This window comes from Betta splendens, chromosome 2, assembly GCF_900634795.4.
Source record: "Betta splendens chromosome 2, fBetSpl5.4, whole genome shotgun sequence".
Lineage (NCBI taxonomy): Eukaryota > Metazoa > Chordata > Actinopteri > Anabantiformes > Osphronemidae > Betta > Betta splendens.
In genome coordinates, this window is record NC_040882.2 from 5,499,565 (window position 1) to 5,525,600 (window position 26,036).

The window sequence follows — 26,036 nt, forward strand, 5'->3', positions numbered from 1 at the left end:
CAGAACATAAGTCATAAATCATATAATAACTGCATAGAATAAGGAAGAAACATATTTTCCAATAACAGACTGTGAGTCTGTAACTGTAATAAAAACAATAAACACAAAAAAAGATATTCAAAAGCTAAAGTTGTGGTTCTTGTTGGATCCGTATGTAAGAAAGCAGGACGAGCCAACGTGAACTGGTTCCGATCACTGGGGATCCAATCTGCTCAGAACCTGTGAACGACCCTTTGCTCTGCTCCTCCACCTCCTGGCTCAGTTATCAGGTGATGTCAGTGAGTTCACTTCCTGTCTCAGTCTGTTCATTGTTACTGAGCTGCTCTAACATCAGTCTGCTTCTCACTGATGACGCCCTGATCCAGAGTCCAGTCCTGCCTCACTCGACTCAACCAGCTGCCTTTAAACAACAAACCCAGTTTGAACCCAGTTCCACCTCAGCCGGTCTCTGACTCCACACACATCTATCACACTGATGCAACATTCAGTGTTATTCACACTGTGAACTGGGTTTTCACAGCTTGTCCTGCTTCCTAAAGGTTTCTACAAACAGTGGTTCTGTTTCCTTCATGCTCAGTTCATCACTGACAGTAAAACACTGTTTAAACCATTACTTAATTACTTCAAATCAGACAATTTCTCTCACTACAATCACTAACATTTATCTCCAGCAACGAAATCCCAGCTTTCAGTCGATCATGGAAGATGATGTCTCTTATTGTGAAAATCTGCCCCTGTTTCCTGCTTCCGGTCCAGGTAACAGTTCACCTGTTTCAGGTGTGAAGAGAGTCGTCGTCTTCTGCTCTGCGAAACAACTGTAAGTTCGCTTTGTTTGATTCTTTCCCTTCGTCTGTAGGATCTTTAGTTTGTGTTTTCTGGTGTAGAAGCTTTGTAGCAATTGTTTGTGTCTTATTGACGTTTAGTTGTTGACATGTACATTATATAGTCATATAGTTTTATGACAAGGTGGCGCCGCAGATGGCAGCCTCGTCTCTCTGCTCCTTTACCGTTTTGCTGGTTGTAGTGTTTTCGTTGTATTTTGTGCAACCACTCATGGCTTCACGGATTAGCTGCTCCAGAGAGGAACTCCTGAATCTAGAACATTCATCTCCTGGAACCTTCCCTACGGTTTGTACTTCAGCTCTATCGGATCTTCAGGAAGCGCAGACGAGGGAAGCGCGCGTGCGCTCGTAAGATTAAGACCGCGGGGCGCGCGCACACCGCTCCCGTCAATGCGCCTGTCTAACGTGCGCTCCCTGGTAAATAAGATGGACGAGCTTCTGCTCCTCAACACAAAAACACTGAACACACTGACCACTGCTACACTGTGTTAAAGGACGCCTACGCTGTGTCTGTGCAGCACTGGGCCTCTCTGACCACTGTCTGCTTCACCTCATCACAACCTACAGTAGAAATCCAGAACCTGTGAACCTGTGGTCAGGACGGTGAAAAGGTGGACGGAGGAGTCAAACTGGAGCTGCACGGCTGCTTTGACTCCACTGACTGGGAGGTTTTTGAAGCCGCAGTGACAGACATCCATGAGCTCAATGACACTGTGACATCATACATCAGATTTTGTGAGGACATGTGTGTACAGACAAAAACTGTACGTTCTTTTAACAACTACAACAAACCATGGTTCACATCAAACAAGAAGACTGCTCCAGGCCAATGAAGAAGCCTACAGAGGTGGTACTGGTCCCTGTACAGGCCAGAAAAGACGCTATGGTCAGAAGCTGCAGAACAGTTCATCCATTAACGACCCTGTGTCAGTCTGGAGACGCCTGCATCACATCACCAGCTACAGGAAACCATCTCCACACCCTGAGGCCAGCAAACGTCTGGCAGACGACCAACAGCTTCTACTGCTGGTTTGAGAGGAACCTCCTCACACCTCCTGGACACACAATAGGCTCATCCACACCCCCAACACTCACACCCTCTGTCACCAGACCCCCTGCCAGCACTGGAAATTTCTGAAGGAGACGTCAGAAAGACCCCCGGACCTGACTGTGTTTCCCCAACCTGCCTCAGAGTCTGTGCTGACCAGCCGGCACCGATCCTGACTGAGATCTTCAACCGGTCTCTGCAGCTGTCTACAGTGTCCTACAGTCCACCATCGTGCCCCTCCCTAAGAAGTCCACCATCACCAGCCTGAACGACTACAGACCTGTCGCCTGATGACTGTGGTCATGAAGACGTTTGAGAAGCTGGTGCTGAGGCATCTGAAGGACATCACAGACCCCCTGCAGTTCATCTACAGGAGAAACAGGTCATCTGATGATGCAGTAAACTACATCCTGCAGCACCTGGTCTCCATGACACTGACTGTAATAAAATCATGTCAAACATTAACTGACTTTTTATGTGGAGCAAGTAAAACATTTGTGTCGACAGTAGATCTGTGTTAAAATGTCAAACATTCAGGTTTAACTTTTGGCATCAGAAAGAATATTTTATTAAATTTTTCTGTCTCATTAAGTTTCTTCTTTTTCCTGTTTATCCATCTTCTGTCTTTATGAATCTGAAGAAGTGTGTATGTGATACGGTTGTTGGACTCTGACCAGGGTTTCAGAGTTTCTGTTTGACAGTCATTATCAGATCAGATAAAACCTCATTGCTGCACAAGGTTCACCTCTTTGTTACACATTAACCAGCTCATGAACTGATGGTGTTATTATAGATGAGGCAGCTCAGTTACAGAAACAGTGATAAAATCAGCTCCAGCTTTGGACCAACTGCTCAGTGAAGATGCAGGATTAGTGAAGTTAATGCATCAATAAGTAAAAACAGAAACAGAATATGTAGGATTCTGCATCACTTCTGCTACAATTTTGATTGCAATTTTATCCAAAAACGTCAACCTCAACTGTATTCTCTGCACAGTTCAATAAACTCAGCAGTTAGAGTCAGAGGATTTGAGTTGATGTGCAGATGAATGATTTGTGTTTCTTCTCCACATGAAGGTAGAAAGTGTGAATCTAGCAGCATGAACCAGTGTGAGGACTGTCTCCTCTTCTGTCTCCAAGTCACACACACATCACTGATTTACTGTTACTGCTCATTTAGGACTCAATGTGTGAGAGTCACTGTAGGTGTTTTTCTATCAGGTCCCATCAGAGACAAGGATCTGCTGAACCTGGACCTGAACCTGAACCTGGACCTGGACCCAGCTGTGTGTCCTTCAAGAGCGACTGGTCAAAGGATGTTGCCATTAATTTCAAAGACCAACCTGTATCAGAGTCACAGTGAGTGTGAATTATTCTGCACAGTCTAACTATGTCTGATGATAAACATTTGTGTTGTTTCCATTTGTTGATCTGGTTGGTTTGTGTTTGAAGTGTTGATGTGAAGGAGAAGCTTTCTTCACTCTGATCATTGATCAAATCTCCATCCAGCAGTAGCTAAAGCTCTGATCCTGTAAAGGGTCTCAGGGGCTGCTCCTCTTCTAATGAAGTGCTGACGTCAAAGGAAGCAGCTGATCATCTCTGATCAAATCTGTTTATTGACGTCTCTACATGAAGGTTTTGGTCAAATGTCTTGAAGCTTCTTCACTTGCAGCAGTAAATTAAAGTTACTACTGGAGACTTTAGTTGTGATGTTGTTGCAGTGGAGACAACTGTTTGTCCTCAGTGTCGGCACCAGAGCCGACATCCAACAATGAATTTAGGAAGTAGTTAAATGTTCCCAGTCCAAATTATATCCACTGGGAGCTGCCCAGTACAACCAGTCTGATCCCAGCAGCCTCCTTGTTCCAACACTTCAGCCTTGTTCAGTGATGGAGGCAGAGATATATGTTGTTCAGAGCTGAGACTGAAGCCACTGACTGACAGTAAACCTTCACCACTACAGGGAGTCTCTGACTCACTGCTCACATCCAACATCACTTCATGGACCTTTACCTTGTGTGTGTCTCTGTGTGGACTCATTCTTCATGGTTCCTCCACAGAGTGGACCAGCAGAGCTCAGAGGTTCCCAGTGCTCAGTCTGTCCAGCAGCACCAAACACAGCTGGACTCCATATTTATGGTCTGTACATGTACAACTACTACTGTTCATGTGTTGTGTTCAATCATCTCCATGCTGCACTTTTTAGACCAGTGGATGTCAGTGTGTCCAACATGGATCTGATGTTTGGCTCCATGGTTTTAGTTGGATCAGGTCATTCATATAGTTTCTGTTCCAGCTGCTGGGGGAAAACATTGTCATGTTTGTGAAGAAGGAGCTGAAGAAGATCCAGAAGGTTCTGAGTCCAGACTACCCAGAATGCTTAGAGGGTCAGAGGGAGGATGAGGAGGAGTTGGATGGTGAGGATGAAGAGCAGAGGAAGAGCAGCAGAGACGCGTTTCTGAAGATCACAGTGAACTTCCTGAGGAGGATGAAGCAGGAGGAGCTGGTTCACTGTCTGCAGAGTAGGAGGATTTATCTCAACATTTAACATCACATACACAAACACACATTTACTGATGTGTTGGAGGTTAAGTTGGTCAAATGTGGACCAGGATTTAATAATTAGATACAGCAAAGTTCTTCTTTGTGTTTCAGGCTGTTGTGACACCTCACACTTTGTCTTCTTTGTGTCTTGTTGGACCCAGATCTGATGGTTCCAGTGCCAGAGCCACGGCCCATCACATATTACCAGCAGATGCTTCAATCAAACCTCCAAGACCAGTTTTTCTGTGTGAAACCAGGCTGGTCAGAAGTCGACCAACGTCTGGATGACATCTACACAGAGCTGTACATCACAGCTGGGCCGGATTCACACATCAACACACAGCATGAGGTCCAACAGGTTGAGACGACACAGCAGAAGCAAAGATCAGCAGAGGAGCCAGTGAAGCCCAGTGACCTGTTCAAACATCCCCCTGGTGAATACAGACGCATCAGAACAGTGTTGACCAATGGAATCGCTGGGATTGGAAAAACAGTCCTTGTGAACAAGTTTGTGTTGGACTGGACCCAACAAAGGTCCAATCAAGACGTGCATCTGATTTTCCCCTTCACCTTCCGTCGGCTGAATCCACTGAAGGGACAGAAGTTTAGTTTGTCAGAGCTCATTCATGAATGTATCCCAGAAACTGAGTCCATCAGCCTGGAGGCTCTGAATTACATCTTTACACATCTACAGTCATCAGGAAACAGCAACTATGACAAGAGCAGCTTCAAACTTCTGTTTGTGTTTGATGGACTGGACGAGAGTCGCCTCCAACTGGACTGTAGCACCAGTGAGAGGGAGACGGGTCAACGTGACGTCACAGAGTCCACCTCAGTGGATGAGCTGCTGACAAACCTCATCAGAGGAAAACTACTACGCTCTGCTCGCATCTGGATCACCACACGACCTGCAGCAGCCAATCAGATTCATGGAGACTTTGTTGAGGTGGTGACGGAGGTCAGAGGGTTCACTGACCCACAGAAGGAGGAGTTCTTCAGGAAGAGATTCACAGATGAGGAGCAGAGCAACAACAATCATGTCCCACATCAAGACGGCACGAGCCTCCACATCATGTGCCACATCCCAGTCTTCTGCTGGATCACTGCTACGGTTCTGGAGGATCTGCTGGAAACCAGAGAGGGAGGAGAGCTGCCCAAGACCCTGACGGAGATGTACGCAGAGTTCCTGGGGTTTCAGATGGATCGGACTAAAGACAAGTACGGACCAGAACAGAGCAGCAACTACATCAAGTCATTGGCTAAACTGGCTTTTAAGCAGCTGCTAAAGGGAAACTTGATCTTCTATGAGGAAGATCTGAAAGAGAGCGGCATCGATGTCAGAGGAGCCTCAGTGTGTTCAGGAGTGTTCACAGAGATCTTTAAACAGGAGCGAGGGAGGAAAACCAAGGACAAGATGTTCAGCTTTGTTCATCTGAGCGTTCAGGAGTTTCTGGCTGCTGTTCACATGATGATCTGTTACAAAAATGGGAAAATGAAGAAACTGGAGAGCTTCCTGAAAGACTCCAGACAGAGCAAATCAAATTTAAAAACAAAAAAACAGGTGTTTGGAAATCAAAGTGCTGAGCTTCATTCTGAAAGTTTCTCATGTCTGGATGTTGTCGTGGGTAGAACAATGTTTAAATCCCTCCACAGTCCAAGTGGCCACCTGGACCTGTTTGTTCGCTTCCTTCATGGCCTCTGTCTGGAGTCCAACCAGAGAATCTTAGGAGGTTTGCTGGGTCACACAGAGAACAATCCAGAAACCATCCAGAGAATCATCAACAACCTGAAGGAGATGAACAGTGATAGAATCTGTCCAGACAGAAGCATCAACATCTTCCACTGTCTGATGGAGATGAACGACCACTCAGTCCATCAACAGATCCAAGAGTTCCTGAAGTCAGAGAACAGATCATGGAAGGAACTCTCCTTGATCCAGTGCTCAGCTCTGGCCTACATGCTGCAGATGTCAGAGGAGGTTCTGGATGAGTTGGACCTGAGCCAGTACAACACATCAGAGGAGGGACGACGGAGACTGATTCCAGCTGTGAGGAACTGCAGAAAGGCTCGGTAAGTCCAACGTTAATGTGATCATTATTATTCTACAGCAACATGAAGCTGAGGCCTCAGTGTTAAAGAGAAACACTTCACACAGAATCTAAACGTTCACAGAGTGAAAACATCAACTACTGGTTCCTAGAAGACGTCTTTGTTGAGGATCAGATCAAAGCAGCTGTAAAGTTAGTGAAGATCAAGATCTTCTGTCTTTCTTTGCTCGGTGGAGCTTTAAGTCAAATCCAACAGAGAAATTTTAGCTTTAGCTTAGTTTCACACTCTGTGATGGATGAGACCAACTGAGCTACAGCTGCTTCAGCATCAACATTCATGAAGTCAGTTTGTGTCACAGACACTTCACATTTATAGACTTTATATTTTCTGTCATCACAGACTTTCTAGATGTGGACTCACAGAGACTCACTGTGAAGTTGTGGCTTCAGCTCTGAAGTCCAACCCGTCACATCTGACACATCTGGACCTGAGCTACAACTACAACCTGCAGGACTCATCAGTGAAGGTTCTGTGTGTTGGACTGGAGAGTCCTCACTGTCGACTGGAGACTCTGAGGTCAGTGTTTTTCAGCTCATCACTTCCAACGTCTCCACTTGAGTCTAGAATGAAAGAAGTCTCGTGTCAGAAACCTGCAGGAATGATTGACAGGTTGTTGTGACTCTGTAAAGTCTGTGAAACTCATGAACAGAAGTTTGTGACGTCTTTTCCTTTAAATGTGACTCAGCAGCAGAGACTCAGAGTAAATCATGTCTCCACATGTTTGAAGGATCTTTAGTGGCGTCTGATTCGTCTCCATCAACAGGCGACACTTCAACCTGTGTGTGATGCTTCCTGTCAGACAATGATGTCACTTTGTAGAGACACAAGCAGGAAACAGGAGCATGAATATGAGGCTGCAGACATGTTGCTACAGAAGGTTCTAGGTTCCACGTAGAACCAGAGGAGAGAACATCCATCTGACTGGGATCAGTTCTAAAGATGATTCACTTCATCAATAATGGTCAGTTTGGAGTTTGATCCAAACATTAGTCTGAACATTTTCCATCAGACGACACAGAATAGTTCAGATTTAGAGAGAAGACGATGAATGAAAGGAACCAGATGAAGTCTTTGATCCAACACGTCTGGTTTTCTACTGGTTCCAGCAGCAGCTTATGAATCAGTGCTGACATCTACAGGTGTATAAATGTTGTGCTGACATGTGGATGATGTGGAGAAGCTGAGATCGTGACGACACAACAACACAAGCACAAAGTCACTCTGCTCATTTTAGACTAAACATCAGTGATCAGGACAAATCTAACACATTATTAATGCTTTGATCCACATCTTTGATTCTTTATTCAGATTGAGTGGATGCAGTTTGTCAGAGATCAGCTGTGATTCTCTGGTCTCAGCTCTGAAGTCCAACCCGTCACATCTGACAGAACTGGACTTGACTGACTACCACCTGCAGGATTCATCAGTGAAGGCTCTTCGTGACCTGGTGCAGAGTCCAGACTATGGACTGCAGACTCTGAGGTCAGTAGAGGTTGGCGTCAGTCGGTGCTGCTTTCAGCAGTATTGGACTAAACTCAGTTAGTGTCACAGCAGAGATCCAGTGTTTCCTGTAAAGCTCCAGTCACTCATCAAAGTGTCGTAGCATCAACACTAACTACTGATCAGGTTCATGTGTGTCACAGCTCTGAGATCAGTCTGGCTGATAGAACCATGGTTCCATGTAGTAACTATGTGGTGCTGGTCCAGAGCAGAACCTCTGCTGAAGTCCAGTCATCACATCTGTGTCTGTGTCCTTCTGTCATTAGTTGCTCCAAAGCTTCTCATGTTTCTGTGTCAGCTGATGTTTCAAAGCAGAGAAGATGTTGGTCACCACACAGCGACTCTGTCTGTGATGGACCAACAGGAAGTCGTCTCTAAAGCCATGACTCAGCAGTTTGTTTTACTGTGGACTGGAGGGATATGTGCAGAGTCAGCAGACTTGATGCTTCAGTCCAAGATGTTAAGATGAGCTGAAAGGAAGCTGCTCCACTTGTGCTGTGAACACGACTGAAGTCCTGCTGCTCTTTGTCCTGGATGTGACAGATGATGAAGGGAGTCTCTGTAGACACTCACTGATCTGCTCTCTGCTCTCATTCTCTCTGCAGCTGGAGATGATCCCGTTGTAGAAGCAGCAGCAGCAGTGTGTGTGTGTGGAGGTTCTGACTGGTCCATGTTACTGGGAGCAGAGCGTCCTACACAACAGGCTGAAACAGAAACCAGAACAATAAGACAAAATGAGTGTGTGGTGCAGTAGTTAGACATCGGGGACAGTGTTGACTGTAATTCTACTTCAGGCTCCTCTAGAGGTCAGTGACTGAGGACTTACTACCAGCTGGAGCTTTGTTGTTTTCTAACCATCCTGGGCTCAAAGAGCTACAGGACAACAAATGGGCTTTAGCTTCTAGAACCATTGGCCCAATTAGATCAGAGAGGGACCAGACTGACGGCTCTGCTTCTCTAATGGAAACCCTGGTCAGAGAACGTTGGATGTGTCTCTATCAGAGACCATGGATCCGTCTGCAGGTTCTCTACTTCCATGTTCACCACAGTCAGTGAGGACATGTTAACATTTAACAGTTTTGCTTCATTGTGTCCGCCTGCTTTTGCTTTGTGTTTTGCTGTAATGAACGTGTAATGAGTAAATACTCCATCAGGCCACTAGATGGTGCTCACCTTTAAGGAGGGGCCTTAAAACCCAACCCAAATGTATTTAGCTCTGTCATAAATTTTAACTATAACCTACAAATGTTTCCTGTGTATCAAAAGAGATTTCTGTTGTTCACATGGTTTTTGTCCAAATTAAATCCTTTTTATTGTTCAGAGTTTTCACTTTTCTTCACTTTTTTTTCAACTAGAATCACAACCTGCTTCATTCTAAAGTGACATCTTTTTTTAATACAACTTGGATCTTTATGCTTTTAACATCCTTCATTTATGATCCAGGATAAAGAGCCATTGTTTCATATAATGAACTGATTTCCAGACCAACGTGTCAGAAGCCAGAACGTGAGCTGGTTCTGGGTGGACTCTTCCAACCACTGGTTCTGTTTCCTCGTCTCCTCGTCTCCATCTCTCCTCAGTGTTCCAGTCGTGTAGCTGCTTACGCCTCCTCTATAGTGGCTGTTATGTTGGACCAGTAGGAGGCAGCAGCGTGTTTCCAGACCAGTGATGCTGGGAGCAGTGAAGCAGCTTCTCACCTGGAGACAAACATGGAGAAACCCACTGACTGTTCAATGAACAGGATGAGCTGCAAGAACTGAGGATGTGGTTCCAGGAAAACCAAGCACCAAACAAGCTCTGCTGCTTCTACTTCTGACAGAAATATGGCTGCAGGTGTCTGATGATCCATGTGCTGACATTTGAAGGTTGCAGGAGGGTGAAGCAGGACAAAAAGCTCCATTTACTGGATTTCGAGTCCAGCCCTGAATTAAACAGACAGAAAATCTGAAAGCAGAGTCAGTGCAGATAATGATTGACAGCTCACATCATTATAACATGACATTATAAAAATGCTGCAAAAGCTTCTCGTGTTTCAGCATTTTATGAGATACAGTGAATCAACAAACACGAAGCTGAAGTGATTCTACACAAGCTTCATGGTTCAGTGTGATTCTTGTGATAAGACTGTTTCACATCAATAACTCCATCAATAACACGTTGCTGTTCTCTCTCCTCCACCTGAACCTGGTTCTGATGAAGGTTTTTTTTCTCTATAAATGATAAATGACAATAGAAGTAAAAAAGATAATGGATTTCAAAAATTCATAGAAAAAAAAACATTTCTGACAAAAATCATGCCAGCATCTGTAACACAGCCAAAATGATCAGCAACTGAAAACATAAAAAACGCCAAGTACGTAAAGTACAAAAATGAAGGAAGCATGAGGGTTAAAGGAAAAGATAAACACTGATTTATTCATAAGTGTCACTGATGATGAGGAATAAATTCTTAGTGGGACTCTTCTACTGTTTCATGGTGCTACGAATGCTAATGTCTTCCTGGTGCAACACATCCTTATGTGTTGGAATATATATATTGAAACTTTCAATGCTTTCAGTTCAACCAATTTATTTTAGACTTATATGAATTGTATCTGGTAATTATCTTCATCACTTGCACCTGTGTCCTGGTTTTGTGTATTTAAGGTTTCTCCTCCTCGGTTCATGAGTCAGTTTATTTTGTGTCTTAGTAAGATTTTTTATGATTATCCTGTTAGTGTGTGCAGAGATTTTTTTTCTTACTGTTAGATTTGGCAGATTTGTTCGTGGCAAGAAAAAAACTGCAGAGTAACTGCCCCTGTTTTAGACTTTGTCTAGTGTTTTATGGCAAATCTGTTCAGTTTGTGTGTGTGTGTGTGTGTGTGTGTGTGTGTGTGTGTGTGTGTGTGTGTGTGTGTGTGTGTGTGTGTGTGTGTGTGTGTGTGTGTGTGTGTGTGTGTGTTCATATGGGCCCTCCCTTTTTTACATCAGGCCATCTCTAAGTTGAGTGGTCTAGTGTTTCGTATCTGTAGATTTCCCAATAGGGGTTTAGTCAGTAAGGCTGTATCTAATCTGAGCAACAATTAAAAGTTTGTACTGTAGCAGTTTAGTTCTAAAACATTATAATGACTGGCTGTTGTTGAGTTTGGCGACTTCTTGTGGCCAAAAAATTACCCTGCCATCTAGTCCAACAGAGTCTCAATTTGGTGTGGTTTATAAAACTCCACAGCATTTCAAATTTTCAAAGTTCCTCTCTGTGGAACACCAAGCAGTGGCAGCTGTTGACTAAATTGTGTAGCATGAATATAAAACAAGCAACAAGCTTATAATTAAGCAGCACGTTTAAAATTCTGAAAGTAACTACAAGTAAGGCACTTTTAAGCAGGTGTGAAGTTGTTTAAGTGATTTCCAAAAGTTTAAAAAATATATTCATGTATGAAAGATTTTTATAGCATTTTTCATGAGCGTGGCAAAAAAAGCAATGATCTCCAAAGGGAGTTTTTTGGAGGAGGGCATGAGGGTTAAATCAACACCACAGAGTAAAGTACATATGCTTTATCAATAATCCTTGTATTATAAGAACTGGTGGAACATAGGGACAGTCAGTCTCTGCACTCATACTTTGGGAAATCTAGAGTTGAGTGAGCCTATAACTGACCTTGGACTGTTGAAGGAAGCATTAGAAAACAAACACAGAAACTTTACACAAAAAGGCTCCTGGTCGACAAAGTGAAGAGGAATAGATTTAGCTGGTCATTAAGCTGCTGTACAGCACATTCTGCTTCATTATAACATTTAGTAACTAGTGACTTATGGGGTGCTGAATGTGAAAGGAGCCTGTATAACTAGTTTTCTCATATTTAGCTAAATGTGAAAAAGTCTAAATATAAACAATAATAATATAACAAATGTAAATGTTAAATGAAAATCTAAATATTATATATAAATGTAAATGTTAAATGTTCGCAGAGTGTAAAACTGAATATTTGTGACATGTGCACCCGTACCCTCAAACAGCGCTCGTTTGATCTGATGAGAAATGATCTCAGATCAGTGACGCAGACGCAAACACCTCAACCAGTGCGCACAGAAAACGTGTTGTGTCATAGTGGAATAAAGAAAAACAGCTGTCACTACTTTTACACAACAGCTAAGAAACCATTTATTTACTCAAGAGCCTCTTGAAAGACACAACATGCACATCATCAAACAAAATATGAAAATATAAGAACATTTATTGTGCAAACTGCAACATTCATGTAACTTCAACAAGAGAGAGAGCATGAAAAAACATATGAAATATGACCAATTTGGCAACAAAAACATCAATGGCTTGAATATGCAATGTGTGAGTTTGAGAAAGCATCAGATGAATAACATGAGGCTGCATGTTCATGTCTTTAGCAGTCAGTTGAATATTCACGTTAACAGTTACACACACAACAAATGCACTTTCATACTAAAAAAAAGCCTACAATGGGAAAGAGGCTGCGTCTAGTAGAATGCAGTCAAAATGTAAAATATCTCTAGTTTTTTAGCAATAGTCCAGCACAATCGATACTAACGTTAAACTATGATTATAGATTGAAGTTTCCTACCTCTTCGCTTAGGTGGTTGATCAGTAGATGATGTCGTATGAGTGATAGAAATCTTTGAAGCTGACATCTCCTCACAGTGACACCATTATACAGTATAGTGTGTAGAGACAAAGGGAACAACTATGTCTGTGATCAGTGTGAATATTTATCTAACCATGAGACATGGAGAAAGATCTAAATTTTACTAGTTACTCAAGTTTACTAAATTTGTGAAGCTCACATCTGAAGCTGTTCTCATTGTTGTAACACTCTGGTCACAGATCATTTTGTTGAATAAATTCCTCAGAGTGAGTTTGGTTACGCTGAGTTTATAGCGAGAGTGGCAGGAAATAACATCTGTGTGTTTACAATATGAATAGAGATGAAATTGTACAACAAAACACATTGGTTGATTGTCATTATAGTTCCATCACTTTCATTATTAAACAAGCAGAAAATGAATCGTATGAAGCAGATCCAAAACCACATCATGATGTAAACCAAAATAACCATCTAACGAATATGTCACAAATACTTGTGTTCTTATAGCACCTATAAATGTAATAGGTTGATCATTTGAGTTAGGATGGTTATTGATGTTGTTGCATGTGCAGTCAACAATTCTCAATGTGTCTGCGCTTGTATATTCCTTAGTAGCAGGTCAGCAGGTTGATGGTTGATTGGGTGTGCCTTACTTTCCACTATGAAGGTGTGCATCCATACAGATCATTCTTCCACTGTTCTGTCTGTCCATCATTAATGCAGTGCAATGTCTCTGGGCATTCCCCACTTCACTGACACATCTGGAACGGAAGCTGCAGCAACAGCAAACAGGTGAAGTGGACCTTCATGATTCACTGGCAAGACAAGAGTCTCACAGTGAATCCTTGTGAAATTTAATGACTTCTCTAACCAATAAATTACAATTAGTTGAGCTTAAATATAAACTGTATGTTTGTACTTAATTTGACTAACTACAGTAAGCAACTCACATTTTACTGAGGCAAAATAAAAGTGATCCAGCAAATTCAGTACAAACTTCAACTAAACTTTAAACTATGACAATAAATTAAAATTCCTTACCGCTTTGCTCAACTAAGTGGTTGATTAAAAGGTTCAAAAAGATGCTGTATCAGCAGGAGCTGGTCGTCGGAGGCACCAGTTTGTCAGAGTGACAGAATTCTCTGAATGTGTCGTCTGCCCACAGTGACACCGTTATATAGAGTGTAGAGACAAAGGGAACAACTCTGTCTGTGATCAGCATGAATATTTATCTAAACAGAAATCAGATGAAGATAGTTTTGGATGTGAGACATGCAGAGAGATGCAAATTTCACACATTCCCTAAATTTATGTAGTTCATATCTGTACACTGAAGCTGTTCTTCTTGTTGAGACTCCCTGGTCACAGCTTACAAACTATTTAACCCTTATGCCTTGCACTTCTGATGCTTTTGACTACTGATGAGCTCGATCGATCGTGTCAGGATCCCTGTGTTGCCCTGACAGTCATTCTCTCTCTCTCTCTCTCTCTCTCTCTCTCTCTCTCTCTCGCTCTCTCTCTCTCTCTCTCTCTCACTCTCTCTCTCTCTCTCTCATGTCCAGCCCATTTTCTAATTTCCCATCTGTCCCAATCATCTGGTCATTAGCTCACTTTTACTCATTTACCTGTGCCTGCCCTTGTGCCGTACCATAAGAACTATGGAGGCAGACCTGCTTTGACTTTCAAGCCATGCAGGACATCTCTGCCTTGTTGCCTTTTAGTTGAGAGACTTTTTCCAAAGAAGATTCAATCAGGTCGTGCACACTTTTCTTTTGCCTTGTACTGTACCATGTGTTAACCAATCGGTGTAAACCATATAAGATGTGCAGTGTATGGAAATTGTATCAACATTGCTCCGTGTTTCAGAAAGCTTCAGTTAGAACATCGAACATCAGTTAGAAAACTGCTGATTGTTTGTGAGAACTGCATCAGAGCAGACTGACCATCAAACTCTCACTGATAAGTGGTTGTTCAGGATCACAGTATATACACACATATTATTCTCAAAAAAAGTTATTTAATCAAAGGTGTGTAATTGTGTTTCTCATAGAATAATAATATATCAGTAGCCTTGATATGGTTTTTGAATGGGGCATTTTGGTGCTTCTGCAACTGTTTAAACTACATTAATAAATTATGTTTGTCATTTTGTTAAATCACAGTAGAACTCAACATGATGTGACGCGTTGACACTTCGCTCGCATTTGTCATGTAATTTAGAAGGTGCTCAAGACGCTACAGGAAGCAGGAGCACAGGAGGAAGACAGGTTTTGGCTAATGAGGCCATTTGCAGAGCAGCCAGATCAGGAAACTCAGCTTCTGGCTTTTCATTGTTCTTGTCCTAGTGGGAAATAGAAAAACAGCTTGTTTAAAGGCTGGCCTCAGCCCAGTCTACTATAAATCCCTGGAAATCCAAGCGTTTCTTGTGAACTTTTCTCCAGATGTTTACATTCTGTCTCTAAACATACAGATGTTCAGAAACATCATTTATAAAATTGACATAATTAAAAAAATGTATAAATAATGATAAAAACTGCAATACATCACTGTTAAATACACGTCTGAGTAAATGTGCAGTATGTGTTTCTAATATGACTTGGCTTAAAAAGTGTATCATTATGTAAAAAAGAACTTAACAACTAGATACATTAATAAATAAATATAATTGAGGTGTTGTATGTTTAAGGTAAGAACAGCTGCATGAGGTCCATCTGAATTTGTAGGAGAATAAAATACCTATGAAGTAGCTTTAAATGCTGAAAAGGTCTCTGTCAAATGTCCTAATGAAGCCCCATCCTTTTTTCTGAGAAGAAGGAGTACCTCACAGAAATTCATATACTCTATGGGTGGGGGGGGGGGGGGGTATGTGGATCATTTAAGAGTTAGGAATTGACATCAATAATCTCTGCAGCCCCCTCTGCTGGTGCTAAAGCGCTTGAAAACTCCATGCAAGCACTAAGATGGTAAAATTGCACACATTCAGGGAAGTACTTCAAGGCCAAACTTTAAAGTAACTGTCAGATGTCTTTTAAATAATAGAAAATAACGTGACACAAAGTAAAAGTACGGCTCATAGGAAAGTCCATTCTTATTATTAGTGGAGTGTTACAGTATCAAAAGAGCAACTCTTTGTCAAAAAAGTTAAAGTTCCATAACATGTGTGAGAAAGAAAACGCAAAAAGGACATCTTAGAACTCTATATGTTGATAGAATTCTTATAACATCTGAGAGAGTCATGGCTTTGAGAGAGTTCTAGGGTGAAACACAAATCCCAGAGTTGACATTTGCAAGTTTACATTGGCGGCTGAACTGAATACAAACAGGTAGTGGGGCAACTGTGATGGGAAAGTAATAGAAGGAATACAAGCGGAACATCAGAATATTTTGAAAAGAAATTAGTTTTTGTGTTTTTAACTTTATTGCTCTCACATTAAGGAAATTATTCTCTGCATTTTTACCCATCCCCTGATGGGAGCAGTGGGCAGCCACAGTGCGGCGCCCGGGGAGCGAAGTGTCTTACTCAAGGACACCACTAAATATACTGCAAGATGTTTAATTTTTATTATTTTATAAGAGAAAAATATAAATGTAGGTAAAGTGTCCTGGTATGAAGAGATGTATCCAGTCAGATATGATTTTCTTGAGAAAAATCTGTAGCATATTGTAATTGGAAAAATTGTGCCTTTGTTTTTGTTTGTGCTGGTTAGGTTCAACACTGAACATTCTCACTGTAAACATTCTCACTCACAGCGAGATAAGGTGCCACAAACGATTCCATTGGTGCAGAGAGACATTCCACCAGAGCCAGAGAAAGGGGTTAAAAGGCAGAAGCAACTTGAGGATCGTGGGCTCTTTGCATCACACCTTCGTGGTGTGTGCACTGATCTCCCAGCTGGTTTTTGGTTTGTTGATGTGCACGATCAACATCCATGCTTTTTATTTGCTTTCCCCATTATTTTTATTTTCCTTTATTTTTATAATAGATGACACAAAAAACAACTCTCTCATCTGCGTCTTTATGGGAAATTTAACACATATGTAGACAATGTACATTTTGTTATTGTGTCAAAAAACATTGCATATCACAAAAAAATGAAAATAATCTCATACAGGTACAAAATTACAAGTGTCAAGGAGTCACGCAGGTTTGAGAGTTCATCCTCACAACAACCTTCTCTTCCTCCCAGTTCAGATGTTGAGTTTAGAGCAGCTTTCATTGCTCTCTGCAGTGGCTCCTTCTTCTTTGAGGTCCATCTGAAATCCAGACGTCTCTGAGATCTTGTTGTTCTGCTGTTTGTTCCAGGGTCTCGTTCTGATCAGCACCACACACTGTGGGACAGAGACAAGTTCAGCATCGAGTCAAAACCTTTTCATTCACATGGAAAAGGAGACGTATGGTCTTAACTTTCATAATGTACAAAATTGTCATTGTTCAGTGAACGCACCAGCTCTATCAGAGTAAACAGGCCTGACAGACACGTCACAGTGAACATGATGACAATGAACCACGACTTCTCTGTTGTCTGGGACATGTAACAATCGACTTGACCCGGACATGGATTCATGCCACATTTATAGGTGTTGGACAGGTAGAAGCCGAATGTTACAGCCTGAAACAGAGCAAATCCCACCTGAGGAAAGAGAAATGCAGCAGGTGAACAACACATCTGTCATAAACACAGACACACACAGTTTACAAAACTCTCCTAAAACTGTTGATAATGTCCAAATCAGCCCTAGATGTGTCACAGTAATGTTTAGTATTGGACTTTTGAACATCTTGCTGAGTCCAGACTCACCTCCAGCAGAACACCTGCTGACAGGAGACCCAGATAAGCCCTGAGGACGTGACCTTTAACCTGAGCTCATTGGTCGCACTGAGGGGAAATAAACAAAGCCACACAAAATCTGTCACTGCTGCTTTCATTGAAGGCAAATCTTTTTGTTTCTTACATTAACACAACCACCTTTAAATTTTTCAATTCAATTCAATTCAATTCAATTCAATTTTATTTATATAGCGCCAAATCACAACAAAGTTATTTCAAGGCACTTTACAAAGTAAGGTTTAAAACCTCACACAACTAAACCCAACAAATCCCACATACAGCAAGCATTTAGTACTGGACTTTTTTTATTAATTTTTTTTAATTATTTAAATTATTTTATTAATTTTTAAAATGTTAATTGTTTTTTTTCTGCACCTTTTTATTCTGCATGATGACATGAACCAAGTAGCAAAGGAAAATCAGACCAGGAGCCAAAATCAGAACCACCTGAACACAGAGGACAGTTTGTCACCTATTATTTATATTTAGTTACATATTTGCCCAGTTGGCTTCTATAGTGTTATAACAGTTTTACCTGCAGAGTCCAGTACTGATGCAAAGACAAAGAGAAGATGTGACTGAATGCAGCGTGAGTGCAGCCTGGTTGTTGAGTGTCACAAACAAATCCTGTGAACTCTTTGTCCCAGACCGGCTGCACCGCTGCTCCCACCATAACCACACGGATCAGCTGCAACACTGGGAGGCTTGTTTTACCTGGGAAAGAGAAACACAGTCATCCACCTTCACTGACACAAACAAATGTCCCGACTTTGTAATTGATTGATTGGCTTTGTTTTGATTGTACCTAAGAGGCTGGAGTGACAGTGCCACAGGCTCAGCAGCTGCTCCAGGAAGCTTGGATCCTCTGTGACCTCTGACCCTGACTGAACGACGTCTGCTCCGTGCTGCTGCCTGTTCCTCACCATCACACATATCAGCTCCACGGCGCTCAGCAGCAGAGAAACACAGGATGTGATGAACATGATGAAGAGGAAACTGGTCTTTTGCCCCGAACGAGGAACGAAACAGTCGACGTGGTGGGAACATGGAAACCTTGAACAGCTGTAGTTTACACGCACCCAGAAGCCGTAGAGTAGTGACTGTATCAATACAAACACAACCTGCAACAGAACAAACAGGTGGAGTGATGTGTGTGTGTGTGTGTGTGTGTGTGTGTGTGTGTGTGTGTGTGTGTGTGTGTGTGTGTGTGTGTGTGTGTGTGTGTGTGTGTGTGTGTGTGTGTGTGTGCGTGCGTGCGTGCGTGTCTCTCACCTCTATCAGTATTACAGACACCATGCAGGCCTGGTACATGCCCAGAGCGTGACCTTTGACCTTACCATCAGCCTTCTTTACCTTAAGAACAAACATGACACATTAGAAATAACAAACGAAACATATTAAATTGAACGGTGTCGTCTGACCTGATTCTCCTGGTTGATCAAGTGGAGCAAGTAGCAATGGAAAACTAGACCCGGAGACAAAACTAGAAGCAGCTAAAAGAACCAATGACATTATGGTTAGAATTGTTAAATAATTTAATAGTTAGTGATTGTTAAATTTGAATCACATTTTTAGAACAACAAAAAATAGTAAGTGTTTTTCACCTGTAGTGTCCACAAACGTGTAGCAGCCAAAGGTGTGAGCTGATCGTAACAGACCTCTTTACAGCCTGGCATTCTAGAATTACACTCAAACTTGTCATCATCCCCCCAGGCCGTATGTGCTGCAGCTCCCAGTATCACCAGTCTGACCAGCAGGAGCACAGGAAGCATTGATTTACCTGTGAAAAGGAGCCAGGCGTCCATAATTCACCACTTACTCTCCCACGAATAAAAGTCAGTTTAATGCAGTGAACGCACCGATGAGAGACGACTGTGGAGGCCATTTGCAGAGCAGCCTGGACAGGAAACCCAGCTTCTGGCTCCTCATTGTTCCTGTTGTAGTGGAAAATAGAAAACCAGCTTGTTTAAAATCTGTTGGCCTCAGTCCAGTCTTTTGTAATTTCCTTGAAACACATCCAGCTGTTTCTTGTAAACTGTTCTGCAGATGTTTACAATCTGTCTCTAAACATGCAGATTCCAGAAGCAGCATCATTTATAAGGTTAGCATACTAAATCTAAACTAAAACTGTAATACTAAAAATATATTACTACATACTATAATATAGCTATTAGAAATGTATTAGAAAAGTGTCAATACTAATATATGAACAATGTTTGAATGCTGTATCGAACTACATATTGTAATCCAGAACCTCTAAAACTGAATAAATGTAGTTTGTTATATTTCACAATTGAAACACATTAAAGTAAAAGCAAATCATTCTCCAATCTTATCAACAAATCCACAAATTAAAGACAGTTTATAAACATATTTACACTTTAAATATTTTATAACTCACCCACTTTCTGTCTTGATTCACCAAAATGAAACAGCTAATCAAGGAGGAGAGTTCAGGTCTGCATGTGAGACACAGCACACTAGATATAAACTGTTCTGATGAAGCCCCTCCTCTTTTCCTGAAAACTAAACTATCGAGGGAAAGGAGTCAGCGACAGGAATTCACACAGAGACACGAGAATGTGCTGTAATGGAACCTTTCTACTGGAGAACATGAACTTGACCAGTGTGTGACCTGAATGTTGCATATACTCTTTTCCACAGTTGTGTGGTGACTGACCCTGAAACTGCTCACGCAGGTAAACAGTTTCATCTTCGCTCATAGCTGCAGTGAAGAACTGAACTCAGAGTTGAATCTGTGCTGTTTCTGTGTACTTCATTTTTTGACAGACCTTTTGATTTAATCATCCGCTTCCTGATACCTCCGCCTCCATAATACAGTATCTGCTGCAGCTGCTTCCACCTCAGCTTATTGTTTCCTTTTCCACACTCTCATGTTGCCAGAGTAAACTGTTTTTTGCTTTTACTGCTGCACAGTCAGAGAATGTAAACTCAAGAAAGGTTTAGTAATAGACCAATACAGTAGTTCATGAACATGTAACAGGCTCTTTACTATGACGTCAGACCCGGACAATTTCACCCTTAACAGGCCTCGCTGCACTTGAGATAAACAGAACATGTCTAATTTATTACAACACTCCTCCACTGCAGCCAGACTTATTCATGTCTTCAGTCGCATCTGTTCAGTTCTTTTTCAAATGATTTATAACTGTCAATTATCTGCATCCCCTATAAAATTAATTATGAGGTTGTAGATAACATACCAAAAGTATGTAGTCTCCCCTTACGTATTGTTGAATTTTGATTTATTCTCTTTCATGTCACCACTGAACTGAGGTGATGTCGCTACCTGAGTGTCAATTAGGTGAAATCACAATGAAACAGGCTCATCTTATGTCAAGGTTCTGGCAGTTGATGCGACGGAGCGAATAAAAGGAAATAATACATCTGTCATAGACAAAATAGCTAGTTTGGTGCCTCCTGGTGGTGCCATTAAGAATGACTCCATGGATATAGAAGTCAACACGAGTTAAACAGAATTCACAACAAGAAGACAAAATAACCAAGTTTTAAGTTGTCTTTGTCTTATAATGTGTTATTAAACTGTTACTGTTTAATGACACACTAACAAATTACTCAAAAAGAAGACCAACTAATTGACCAAATGCAAGAATACATTAAGCAAGTAGAGTGGCATTGGGTTCCATCCTAATGTGGCTTCATAAGACCAGTTCCTAAAGAAAGTGCCTTAGATGAAAGAAGAGTTCCAGAGCTCTGGCGGTTACGTCCATGTGAAAGTTGTCTAAATGAGCAGCAGCGCCCTCTTTTTCAGTTACCTATTTGTTTAACATATGATTTCTCTGAACATTTAACATCAGGCTAACTGTTACAGATTCTGCTATAATGAAAAATGAGAGTTGCACATGCTGAAAAGAATTAAAGAATTAAATCTGCAGTGCGATGACTCAATTAACTTGACGTCGCGCTAGTAAAACACCCTGCACACTTACCTGACCACAACCGGCTGACCAGGTAGCAGGGAAACAAGAGGGAGACCCCAAGTGCACGATCCAAAACACGGAAATAATAGTTTACATAAGCGAGTTTATTAAACAAAAAAAACACTGCAAAGCAGGTCTCAGTTCCAACACAAAACGCAAGAACTAAAAATCACTGCAGTGCAGGAAAAAATTATCACTTACATAAAGCTAAAACACTCCGTAACACTACAGGCAAACCTAAACATGAACACAAGAAAAAACATGTCTACTTATGTGTTGTGGAAATTTCCCATAAAGAGGCAGATGATAGAGTTGTCTTTTGTGTGATTTATTATAAAAATAAAGGAAAATAAAATAATCGTGAAAGCAAATCAAAAACATGGATGTTGATCGTGCACATCAACAAACCAGAACCCAGCTGGGAGATCAGTGCACACACCACGAAGGTGTGATGCAAAGAGCCCACGATCCTCAAGCTGCTTCTGCCTTTTAACCCCTCTGTCCGACTACAGTGGAACATCTGTGTGGCCCAATCAGACTGTATGCACCATCTCATCACTGTCACCGTGTGTGGAGATGTTTACATTCTCACACCTGCATCACTGTTGTCTGACTATCAGAGAGGAAGAAGCGCTAAGTCTCAACAGACAGAGACACAACTTCCCGGCCTTGGCTTTGGGAGCTGGAGTCCAGAGTCTATCAGGCAGAGACAACCAGTGAACAATGTAGGTGAAATGTTGAATACATAAAAAAAAGATATTAATTGCAGAACATAAGTCATAAATCATATAATAACTGCATAGAATAACTAAGAAACATATTTTCCAATAACAGACTGTGAGTCTGTAACTGTAATAAAAACAATAAACACAAAAAAAAATGTTCAAAAGCTAAAGTTGTGGTTCTTGTTGGATCCGTATGTAAGAAAGCAGGACAAGCCAACATCAACTGGTTCCGATCACTGGGGATCTAATCTGCTCAAAACCTGTAAACGAGCCTTTGCTCTGCTCCTCCACCTCCTGGCTCAGTTATCAGGTGATGTCAGTGAGTTCACTTCCTGTCTCAGTCTGTTCATTGTTACTGAGCTGCTGTAACATCAGTCTGCTTCTCACTGATGACGCCCTGATCCAGAGTCCAGTCCTGCCTCACTCCACTCAACCAGCTGCCTTTAAACAAACCCAGTTCCACCTGAGTCTCCACACACATCACACTAAAGCAACATGTAGTGTTATTCACACTGTGAACTGGGTTTTCACAGCGTGTCCTGCTTCCTGATGGTTCTTACAAACAGCGGTTCTGTTTCCTTCATGCTCAGTTCACTGTTGACATTTAAACACTGTTTAAACCATCTCTTAATTACTTCAAATCAGACAGTTTCTCTCACTACAATCACTAACATTTATCTCCAGCAACGAAATCCCAGCTTTCAGTCAATCATGGAAGATGATGTGTCTTATTGTGAAAATCTGCCCCTGTTTCCTGCTTCCGGTCCAGGTAACAGTTCACCTGTTTCAGGTGTGAAGAGAGTCGTCGTCTTCTGCTCTGGGAAACAACTGTAAGTTCGCTTTGTTTGATTCTTTCCCTTCGTCTGTAGGATCTTTAGTTTGTGTTTTCTGGTGTAGAAGGTTTGTAGCAGTTGTTTGTGTCTTATTGACGTTTAGTTGTTGACATGTACATTATATAGTCATATAGTTTTATGACAAGGTGGCGCCGCAGATGGCAGCCTCGTCTCTCTGCTCCTTTACCGTTTTGCTGGTTGTAGTGTTTTCGTTGTATTTTGTGCAACCACTCATGGCTTCACGGATTAGCTGCTCCAGAGAGGAACTCCTGAATCTAGAACATTCATCTCCTGGAACCTTCCCTACGGTTTTTACTTCAGCCTCTATCGGATCTTCAGGAAGCGCAGACGAGGGAAGCGCGCGTGCGCTCGTCAGATTAAGACCGCGGGGCGCGCGCACACCGCTCCCGTCAATGCGCCTGTCTAACGTGCGCTCCCTGGTAAATAAGATGGACGAGCTTCTGCTCCTCAACACAAAAACAAGGACTGTAACAGATCCTTCGCCCTTTTATTCACCGGGGAGTTTGTCTCGTTCGTTCTGGTCGGTTTCCATCCACCTCAGGCCTGTGTAACAACAGCTTCAGAACCTGCTGACCACATAACGGACGTGGAGAGGAAACATCCAGACTCCCTGCTCATCATCATGGGTGACTTTAACAAAACAAACCTGAGCCAGGAGCTCCAGATACAGGCAGCATGTGAAGTGTCCCAGCAGAGACGTGAACACACTGACCACTGCTACACTGTGTTAAAGGACGCCTACGCTGTGTCTGTGCAGCACTGGGCCTCTCTGACCACTGTCTGCTTCACCTCATCACAACCTACAGTAGAAATCCAGAACCTGTGAACCTGTGGTCAGGACGGTGAAAAGGTGGACGGAGGAGTCAAACTGGAGCTGCACGGCTGCTTTGACTCCACTGACTGGGAGGTTTTTGAAGCCGCAGTGACAGACATTGATGAGCTCAATGACACTGTGACATCATACATCAGATTTTGTAAAAACATGTGTGTTAAGACAAATACTATGCGCTCTTTTAACAACTACAACAAACCATGGTTCACATCAGACTTAAGAAAACTACAACAGGACAATGAAGAAGCCTACAGGAGTGGTGACCGGTCCCTGTACAGGCCAGAAAAGACGCTATGGTCAGAAGCTGCAGAACAGTTCATCCATTAACGACCCTGTGTCAGTCTGGAGAGGTCTGCATCACATCAGCAGCTACAGGAAACCATCTCCACACCCTGAGCCCAGCAAACGTCTGGCAGACGACCAACAGCATCTACTGCTGGTTTGAGAGGAACCACCTCACACCTGCTGGACACAATAGGACACCATGGACTCATTCAGGTTCCTAGGGTCCACAATCTCACAGGACCTGAAGTGCTCCCCCACATATTCACTGTCTGCAGAAAGTCCCACCAGAGGTTGTACTTTCAGAAACAGCTCAAGAAGTTCACCCTGCCCCAGGAGCTGCTGACCATGTTCTACACGGCCATCATCCAGTCTGTCCTCTGCACCTCCATCACTGTGTGGTTTGGTTCAGCCACCAAACAGGACAGACACAGACTGCAGAGAGTGGTCCGGTCAGCAGAAAAGATCATCAGGACTGAGCTTCCTTCTATTGAGCACCTGTACTGGGCCAGACTGAGGAAACGGGCTGTCAGCATCACTGCTGACCCCACACACCCCACAAATCTGGCAAATTAAAACAATTCTGATCATTCATTTAAAACATCAGTTATAGTTTCTTGTCTTTATGACACTGACCATAATAAAATCATGTCAAACATTAACTGACTTTTTATATGTAGCAAGTAAAACATTTGTGTCGACAGTAGATCTGAGTTAAAATCTCAAACATTCAGGTTTAACTTTTGGTATCAGAAAGAATATTTTATTTAATTGTTCTGTCTCATTAAGTTTCTTGTTTTTTCCTGTTTATCCAACTTCTGTCTTTATGAATCTATAGATGTGTGTATGTGACAGGGTTGTTGGACTCTGACCAGGGTTTCAGAGTTTCTGTGTGAAATTCATTATCACATCAGATAAAATATCATTGCTGTACAAGGTTCACCTCTTTGTTACACATTAACCAGCTCATGAACTGATGGTGTTATTATAGATGAGGCAGCTCAGTTACAGATACAGTGATAAAGTCAGCTCCAGCTTTGGACCAACCACTCAGTGAAGATGCAGGATTAGTGAAGTTATTGCATCAATAAGTAAAAACAGAAACAGAATGTGTACTGCACAGTTCAATAAACTCAGCAGTTACTGTAGAGTCAGAGTCACTGTGTGAGTCAAGTGACATCTTTGTGATTCACTGTTAGTTTATATCAATGTGATCAGACCGGTTGTGGTCCCTGACAGAAGTAAAGCAGCTAGTGCAGCTTCCTCTGCCTCCCACTGTCTGACTGCATCCAGCTGACACTGATATGAACCACAGAAGAAGAGACAATCAGTGGAGGAGCAGCTAATGATGATGAAGAAAGATTTGGGTTGATTTAAAGATGAATGATGTATGTTTCATCTCCACATGAAGGTAGAAAGTGTGAATCCAGCAGCATGAATCAGTGTGAGGACAGAGAGGAGGGAGCCCCTCCCTCTAAAACCAGTCTGTGTGGGGACCATGAGAACCAGAACAAAGCTCAGAGGTGATGATTCTGTCTCCAAGTCACAGACACATCACTGATTTACTGTTACTGCTCATTTAGGACTCAATGTGTGAGAGTCACTGTAGGTGTTTTTCTATCAGGTCCCATCAGAGACGAGGATCTGCTGAACCTGAACCTGGACCTGAACCTGGACCTGGACCCAGCTGTGTGTCCTTCAAGAGCGACTGGTCAAAGGATGATTTTATGAATTTCAAAGACCGACCTGCATCAGAGTCACAGTGAGTTGTTGTCAGTTTGAATCATTCTGAACAATCTGATGTAAAGTTTCTCTGATGATAAATATTTGTGTTGTTTCAATTTCTTGATCTGGTTGATTTGTGTTTGAAGTGTTGATGTGAAGGAGAAACGTTCTTCACACTGATCATTGA

The 26,036-nt window shown here is 42.2% G+C and overlaps 3 protein-coding genes across 9 annotated transcripts in view; 1 reads left to right on the forward strand and 2 right to left on the reverse strand.

The window, feature by feature from the left end:
* The window catches only part of LOC114866447 (NACHT, LRR and PYD domains-containing protein 12-like), a 128,763-nt gene that overhangs the window by 94,653 nt on the left and 8,074 nt on the right, over positions 1–26,036 (forward strand). The window contains exons 1-3 of one of the 5 annotated variants that reach the window (XM_055506780.1): positions 22,748–22,986; positions 25,536–25,647; positions 25,749–25,886. The exons of 3 other annotated variants lie outside the window; for them this stretch is intronic. In XM_055506780.1, coding sequence (XP_055362755.1) covers positions 25,559–25,647; positions 25,749–25,886 — 227 coding nt within the window. In that variant the 5' untranslated portion in view covers positions 22,748–22,986; positions 25,536–25,558. Of the gene's footprint in view, positions 1–3,157; positions 3,249–22,747; positions 22,987–25,535; positions 25,648–25,748; positions 25,887–26,036 lie in introns of those variants that run through there. One more of the 5 variants, XM_055506777.1, reaches the window with a different exon arrangement.
* LOC129603781 (protein NYNRIN-like) overlaps positions 1–26,036 on the reverse strand; it is a 54,826-nt gene that overhangs the window by 135 nt on the left and 28,655 nt on the right. The window lies entirely within an intron of this gene.
* LOC114847399 (gap junction Cx32.2 protein-like) lies at positions 16,643–19,967 on the reverse strand. Of its 3 annotated transcripts, none has more exons than XM_055506788.1 (11): positions 19,871–19,967; positions 19,329–19,403; positions 19,074–19,215; positions 18,891–18,962; positions 18,742–18,822; positions 18,275–18,590; positions 18,005–18,183; positions 17,845–17,916; positions 17,440–17,517; positions 17,086–17,271; positions 16,643–16,969 (listed from the first exon to the last, which is right to left on the reverse strand). In XM_055506788.1, the coding sequence occupies exons 2-9, from the start codon at positions 19,352–19,354 to the stop codon at positions 17,506–17,508; spliced, it is 900 nt and encodes a 299-aa protein (XP_055362763.1). In that variant the 5' UTR covers positions 19,355–19,403; positions 19,871–19,967; the 3' UTR covers positions 16,643–16,969; positions 17,086–17,271; positions 17,440–17,505. The 3 variants fall into 3 exon arrangements, with proteins under 3 accessions (XP_055362763.1, XP_028992935.1, XP_040925708.1); XM_029137102.3 differs by having other exon boundaries at positions 19,074–19,249; positions 19,871–19,965; XM_041069774.2 differs by having other exon boundaries at positions 19,074–19,249; positions 19,875–19,954.